Genomic DNA, 8,307 nt, shown 5'->3' with positions numbered 1-8,307 from the left:
CACTAAACCAGCCCTATCCTGGTCCTAACCGAGAAAGCCCAGTTTATGTGTTTTGGTCTGCTCATTTCCCACCAGACCCTCAAGACTGCGAAAAGGCTGGTTACCATTGCCCACTGGCATCACCCTTGTCACGTAAGGTTCGTGTTGTATTGCAGTGAGGTTTTGTTAATATTTTGTGAACTATAATTGTTTTTTTTATGACCACTCATGCGGCCATTCAGAATGGCTCGTCAAAGCCCAAAACGAAGTTAAATTGCTAAAGATCACAGTGACTCAATAACTGTATAACTTTATATTTTTTTGTGCTGACTCTTATCATGTCTTGGGCTCCGATTTCTCAGTGAAAAACGAAGAAATGGCTTTCAACTCAGTCAACCGGTTTATGGACAACAAACCTAACCAAGGGCCGCTATGGAAAGCGAGCTTGAAGTACGGCAAGGTAGGTTTTCAGTGGTGATGTATATACAGAAAACTACGAAAAGTCGAGAGAATGCGCTTTTCCCGAGCATCTAGTTGTTGAGAAACATGTTTCACACGATGAGGAGTCAACGTTCCTTAAACTTTATAATTAAGTGTAGCACCCCAATTGTCAATTGTACGTTTTGCAAAGTGATCGATACTTCGCCGTAGTGTAGGCTTTAAAAATGTCTTGGTTTTGCTTGTCATTTTTTTGTAATGCCCATTTGGCCTTTCTGACGTCATAAGTAAACCCTAGTGGCCAACATTGGTACTGCGACCGGAATAAAAATACTGAAAATCTCAACCGTTTGGTTGTCAGATAAGCGCATGGCAATGGAGAATCTAGGTGTGTCATCATACCCATACCTGTCGTCCCCGGCTAATTGCTCCCACCAATAATAATTGCGATTCCCCTTATTAAGGGATTTAAAAAAAATAGTACTAGTGCAACGTGACACATATTTACTCACAAAGGGCACATTCAAAAGTCTAAATTGTTCTCCAAATGGATGGGGTATATAATTAGTATGCATTAAATTCAAGATCCTTTAGATGTCGCTGTATGATGCTGACAGCCTGACTCTCTGGGTTGATTGGTTGCTGACAGGCTATATTTATATAGTGAAAAGGGCAGAAGTGTGAAAGCATGACAATATTAGCAGTCAACAATGATGTTTTCATCTGCAACCAGTGACCGAGACGATCCGGATTAAAGCCAAAATGGGTAAATGAGATCGGTTTTACAACAACAACAAAAACATACTTTAATATATTTTTTTTAAATCACGTACAAATGTTGTTTTTCGGCATACACAATTTGAAATGATCAAAAAAAAGTTATTAAATACAGGTAAGCATATAAATTGAACGGTATGCATCTGGTAAGGTCTACTAGTCTGGGGAATTTGCTGGGAACTTAAACGGAGCTACCTCTGAACTCTCAGCAGTGTACTCAACAGGGCATGGGAGTTGTCCAACCCATACGTGTGTTTTGTGGACTTATACATTGGCCCCTCTGCAAATCCTGATTTTGTGTGTTTGCTCCACCAGTATGGGGTACCTTAAGTATGCACTGTGCACTCCCTATATGACCAGTATTAAATCTGTTTCCCATGGTGGGTAAATGGGTTTCCCCAAACCCCCCCTCCCCCACCTTAAGTGAAGGCTGGACCTCACCAAGGTTGTTAGTTCAGAACCTTGAACAGACTCACTGGAGCAGTTCACAGATGAATGTGAAGCAATCTCAAAATATGAGTCTCCAGCTGGAAAAAATATGGAATCGGGCAGGGGTGGTGCCCTTTTCCAAATGGAGGGATTTAAGTACCTTGGTGTCTTGTTCACAAAGTGGAGATCGACAGGAAGGATTGATGCAGCATTTGCAGTGATATGCAATCTCTCGGTCCAGTGTGGTAAAGTAAAAGCTAAGCCAAAAGGCAAAGCTCTACATATACCAGTCGATCTACCTTCCTGCCATCACATATGGTCACAAGCTGTTGATCATCATTAAAAGAGCAAGATGCCAAGCGAAATTAGTTTTCCATAGGGTGTTCAAGGTCTCACCCCGAGAGAGGGTTTGACAATCGATCATTCAGGAGTGATGTGGCTCTGGCATCTGATAATGATGCTTCATACTCGCCTCTGGTGCTGTGTTCCACTGCAATGAGGCCCTGGGGTCAACCCAGGTCATAATGCTTAACGGCTGACCTGGGAAAGACTCAAGATCTCCCTGGAGTAGCTAGATGACACTCCTGGGGAGATTTAAGGTCTGGCCTTCCCTGGTGAAGCTGCTGCCCCTACACCACGAGTACTGATCAATCGGTTGGAATCCCACCTTTTAGACATTGAATTCCCAAACAAGGCAGAACATTTGCCTGATGGTTAAAACATTTTGCTAAGGTTTTCATCTCGTTATTTTTGTTTTTCTCCTGTTGGGTCTTGTTTAATGTACCCAGTTATTGACTATGACGAGTACAGGGTGGGATAGGCACTCCAAAAGAGGGCAAACGCCAATGGGTGGATTTATGCAGTCAAGCTAAATTAAGTGAACGTCGGATTTCTTTCTTTTTTTGGTAGCCACTGACCAGGTTCCTCATATTTGTTCACCTTACACCCAATGGCATTCTTACTGAGAATGTGCTTTTATATGTGGCCATTAGTACCTCTGTCGCCCTGACAGTACTCGTGTAGGGGAGTCTTGAGACGAGGCATACTTGGGTCTAGCAAGGAGTTCAGCCCACAGCTACGTCTCACAATGTCACTAACTCCTCTGTATCTCTCTCCTTCATGTGGACTTATTCCCTCCTTGACAGGGCAAGTACCGCCCGCTGTACCCTGCTGACATCGGTAAGTCTTCTATACATGGTACATTGCCTATGCTGAGAATAATGACCCTTGAGACCATGGTGTCTCTACTTTATGTTGATGGGTGGTTGTTTGTCCACCACGCTCTGAAACGCTCAGCTGTCAGGCCTTTTGTGTACCAGAGCTCAATAGAGACCAATATACTGATGAAAAGAGCTGTCAACAAGGTAGTCCCTATAACGGTCCCCAACCAGCGGCCTGCAAGCCAATCCCTACCCACTAATTATTTCCTTTTTAAACACCTCATTTAAAAAGTGCCATCGATGAACAAATGTGGAGATCAGGAGCCAAGGGTGCACTGCACCTCACAGTTGCCAGATCAGATGGACAGTTTCCAGCCCAGTCACGCCGTAAATGTAACCCACTCACTTTGGCAGTAATCCTCCCACTCTGTCAACACTGCTGCAACTATGCACTCACTGCAAATGTGCTCTCCCTACAAAAATATGGCAGTGGACTGAGTACGTTTCAGAAACGTTTTTTTTTATTAGCAGTGCCCACGAGCCTTGGTGTGCGTTTAACCCCAATCGTCTCACATGAGCCGTCAGCACTATGGAAAGCACAATGCATAAAGCCTTCTGACAGGCAATTGCAGTGCACAGTTTGCAACACTGAACCCTATACACTCATTGTGTATGTCAAACAGGCCATCCCATAGATGCGCTTCCTTGACGTTTCTCGAGCTGGCAATGTGGCTCTCAACCACGCACTTCTTTCTCCATTTAAATCCCTCCTCCCTCAATCCCCTGAATAAAGTCACGGCTTGTGGAACAGTAAAAAATAAAGGCATTTTTGCCTGGAATTTAGGTTGTGGTGACTTCTGTCCATGGCCGTCGTTAATGCCCAAAAGCCCTTAACCATACCCCCGCATACCACCCCCTCACTAAATATATGAAATAATACTGGTTAGTCCTGACAAATCGTGTGGGGACTACTAGTATAATGTATTCCAGCTTTCACTTTTGCAAAATCCTGTTCACTTTTGGTTGCCTTAAGAGAAGTGCTTGCCTGTGGGTTAGCAGCCCAGTCTTTTAGCCCACTGGTTAGCGCACTTAACTTTGCTCCTAGCGATGGCAGTGATGTGTGGAGCCACCTGGTATGACACTGCCACCTCAGGTGGCAATTAATTATGCCATCATCCTAATTATGCCTACTGGCAGCAGGCAATCTTAGATTGTTTCAGTTCCGTTTGTGACAATGGTCAATGGCAGCCACGTAATTTTATTATTTGATTTGTGTATTTATTTTGTCTTGTGACACATTCATTGCTAAAGATATATCACAAAGGTGTAAACACTTGCAAGTATGCATATAAATTGATTACTTTAGGTCTGAATAAAAATGTGATGCATACACAGGTTTTGTATGACTAAAGCATAATAAAACAAACTCGGTGCAAATATTTATATATAATATTATATTATATAATATTTTTTCCTTAAAAAGTTATACACCTACAGTCAATATAATGGATGAGGGTTATTTAGGAAAATTAAACAAATAAAAACACCAACCTGAATTTTACTTATGCATCTACCAAAAGACCATATATTCATGCCTCATGAATCTGAGGGAAATATATATATATATATATATATATATATATATATATATATATATATATATATATATATATATATATATATATATATATATATATATATATATATATATATATATATATATATATATATTATCGTGTTGTTCAGAGTTAACAGACTACTGTTTTTTTAATATTGATTAAAAGAACAATGTATTATGCTAATTTGTCAACAATTCTTTTACGAAAGCTGATGGAAAGCCTTTCATCTATTGTGTCTGCTATTCTCAAGCCAATATGAAACCCAATGTATTTTTTTTTTTTTTTTTTTACTAAATGGTTTTGCTGTTATTGATACAGTATTTATTCGGTCGTTTAGTTCTTGCCTCAACCACTTTGGCTTTTTTTCTAGTATATTTCAAAGCTGACACGTTGGTGACTGTGCCATCATTGATGAAAGTGTTGGAAATGCATCCAAATACTGCTCTGGGTAAGCAAATCATATACCATATAACCTGGATCGTAGAACTCTAAACTCAAATTGTGATCAACAAATATTTTCAGGTCTTCAGTATGTGCATGAGTACCGCAGCCCCTCGAAGAGTGTACCACCACATTACGAGTGCAAACTTTGCTCAGTATTCCGGCTTCAGCACGATATGATCGCTCATGTGAGAAGCTGGAAACATAACCTCACATACTTGGTGAGTCATTTGGCTTTTTAATGTGTCATTTTCACAGTGAATACCAAAAAACAATTAGTGTAATGGTTAACTGCTTACTTTTCTTGCTGTGCGGATTCACCATTCAACCAAAATTGTCCAAGCCTGAAACATGGCTGGGGCCAGTTAAATTGGGCTTATTGTTCTATTAGAATTTCACCTCCATTCTGACTCCTGATTGGCTGAAAATAGTTGCAGACTTGTAACATGAAGGGAACATCACGATCGTCCGTTTTGGACATACAGTAATGACTTGAGATAATACGAGCTTAATGCATTCCGGGACTGAGCTCGTATTTGCTCGTTTCTCAAATCAATTTTTCCCCATAGAAATGAATTAAATACAAATTAACATCGTGACATTATTTACCTTTCGCAGAAAGCATTTCATGCTGAAAAAGTCCCATGTGAGAATGAAGAGGCTCCTGGAGACATTTGTGTGAGAAAGTTGATTAAAGATATTACAATTGAAGTGGCACAATTGGAAGGGATGGGGCAAGTCAAGGTAAATTTTCATTTATAACTGTTAAAAATCTGTAAAATGTCAATCAACTAGAATGTTATTATGCACTTCTGGATTCTTTTAGGTAATCATTAAAGAGCCCTGTAAAGTACCGGCTTTCAAAGGAGCCCGTAAGTTATCTTTCTATTAACTTTTCTTAGTACATAAATCATATTTCCTATTGGGATCCTCGATGCCACTTAGGGAACTATTTTTGTCTGATTCCAGGGACTGCCCAACCTAAGCCCTTACCCTTGCTAGGAAACAGTATGAGGCTAAGTGGACCGATGCCCGGTGAGATATTTACTGAACACCGAAGTGATTCCCATAATATCTTGTTTAAATAAACATTACATTGGTTTCATAGGGCCATTGTTCAAGGGCCAGTCTTTTCGTGAAGAATTGCCTCCTAATGAAGACTTTTACGATGAGTACACAAATGATTATGATGAACCCAACTCACAACGCTTCCCACCTGAGCGACGTTTCCAAGACTCCGATCTGCGTACCTTTCAAGATGACTTTAAGTCATCCAATTTTAAGCGATATGACTTTGACCGCTTTTCTCCCGAGCGACAATTTCGAGATCGTAGCCCTGTACCATTTTCACGTGGGCCGAGAGATGGTTTTAGGGAAAACGACGAGTGTGATCGCTTTGACTCTGGAAGGTTTCCTAAACAATATGAAGAGACACAGATGGGAAGAGGCTTAATGGACAGACCCATGAAAAGACTATTTGACAGGTCAAGCCCCATCAAAACGCTACCAGACAGTGACTTTGATTCCAATGATTCAAATCCAAATCCAATGCTTCATTACCTGGTAGGTGCTTTAGGTCATGCCAGGCATATTTCTGCTCAACAGTGCAAACCAATGGTTAACTTTGTTTTCAGGAAAACTTTCAGATTGAAAATGAGAGCGATGCACAGATGGTACTGAAGGTGACACAGAAATTAACAGAGCTTCTGATGGAGTACAGACTCAAGACTATTTCACCAGATGTAAGGAAGCTACATTCATCCCAATCCAAAGATGTTGAAAAGAGACAACTGGACTTATTGGTTATGAGTTGGCAGAAACACTGCTTTTAAGACAATTGATGGCTAATTTGAGTCCCCACCTCTTTTGTGTCTGCCTGTTCGTTAACAACTATTTGGCCCTTATCCAGCCTTTTGTTACCAACATGACTCTGTCCGATTGCACTTGGCAACAAAGGACCCACAGCTGTTGACCAATAAAACTTTTCGGGTTGTCTGCCAATTAACAACCTAGATGTCCAGTTACCTTTCGTACATTTTGGGAATTAACCCAAAACTTTTCTAACTATCTTCTTTTTTTTTAATCTTGAAAACCTTCTCTGCAGGGACCTAGTCAGACTATCTTGCAGCCCTCTTCCAATTTGCCAAGAAACATGAACAGATTCTCTCGCCCGTTACCTAAAGGTACACTACCAGTCAAAGTTTACCTTTCCACTATACGTAAGACACTGTTGAAATTAAACTTAAAATATGTCCTTCAGACATGATGGCTTGTGCATATGTACATTTTTTTTTTTATCTGATTTTCTTGAATTTTGTAGCAGGTCATTCTAGCCTAAATATTAAAGAGAAAATAAAAATGCATGACTTGCAAAAGTCTACGTCTTATGAGGTTAACTATATTCTTTTTTTTTTCTTCCCCCACAGGTCAATTTCAGTTTATGGATGATCCGCGCCGATTCTAGAGACGACGAAAAGCATAAAAATTTCACACATTGATCATGTACCTAACCTACATTATTTTTAGTTTGTACGAAGCCTACTTTGAAAAGTTTGTTTTCTGATGCATAATAGAATACAATAGGCTTTTTCAGTTTTGGGGTTTTGATATTGTAAATTGGGGTTATTTAATAACAATTTGTTCCTTGACGATATTTATAATCCAAAAAAAACTTTTGGCACACTTGATCAAAAATGCCTTTATTTTGTTGCCTCCCTCGTGACAATACTTTCTTATGTTTGAAAATCTAAAAACTTCAAATAAAAATAAATGGCATTCACCATGTTCTTCTCCGATCCACTAGATGCTGCTCCAAATCAGTTCTCAGTATAAAACAGTTTGACATCCCCTCATCATTGTGGCTCAGACTTCCCTTCTTTGCAGAGAAGTACCAACTTAGTATTATTTGCGGGTCGCTTTGTTTTGGTTCAGGTAGCTGTTGCTGAAACAGTGTCACTGGTCTTTACCATTGTATTCAACGTGGAAAATGGCAATCCAAACCATCAATGACTAAAGCAAAACCTAGTTTTGCATCGTTAAAGGCACTCTTGAGGCACTGTGGCAAAACCATCTGAGTAAAGATTGTAACAAAGAACAAAGTCTCCGATAAATTCTGACGGAAAAAATGTCAGTCTGTGATGAATCATGACTTAAATATCTTATAAACTTGGTCACTTATACTGCAGGGCACACAAGTGTGAAAACACCTGAAACTTGATTAAAAAAAAAAAAAAAACTAGAATTCCCCCATTGTTGCTAAACTGCTCGTGTCCAAAGACTCCAGAACTCTCCTTTTGTAGAATGGAATTATGCTCCTCTGGAAAGGCAACTTGACAGGATACCTTGGAAAAGTATATCATTGCGCCACTGGTTTTCCTTAGCCAAGATTTTTATTTGATGAGCAAGTCTTTGGTGAGTTTGGAGGCCTTGCTGATAAACTTCATGGAATCAAAACTGCACCATAA

The 8,307-nt window shown here is 39.9% G+C and overlaps 1 protein-coding gene across 1 annotated transcript; it reads left to right on the top strand.

The window, feature by feature from the left end:
- On the top strand, window positions 1-7,622 carry LOC144199584 (uncharacterized). The gene is made up of 12 exons (XM_077721328.1): window positions 1-132; window positions 342-439; window positions 2,769-2,802; window positions 4,773-4,850; window positions 4,925-5,064; window positions 5,462-5,587; window positions 5,670-5,715; window positions 5,813-5,878; window positions 5,952-6,406; window positions 6,478-6,585; window positions 6,948-7,026; window positions 7,270-7,622. The coding sequence occupies exons 2-12, from the start codon at window positions 356-358 to the stop codon at window positions 7,305-7,307; spliced, it is 1,254 nt and encodes a 417-aa protein (XP_077577454.1). The 5' UTR covers window positions 1-132; window positions 342-355; the 3' UTR covers window positions 7,308-7,622.
- Window positions 7,623-8,307: the final 685 nt, after the last annotated feature.

Source organism: Stigmatopora nigra, chromosome 7, assembly GCF_051989575.1.
Source record: "Stigmatopora nigra isolate UIUO_SnigA chromosome 7, RoL_Snig_1.1, whole genome shotgun sequence".
NCBI lineage: Eukaryota > Metazoa > Chordata > Actinopteri > Syngnathiformes > Syngnathidae > Stigmatopora > Stigmatopora nigra.
The sequence above is the reverse complement of the archived record's forward strand: the minus strand, read 5'-3'. Positions and strand labels throughout refer to the sequence as shown.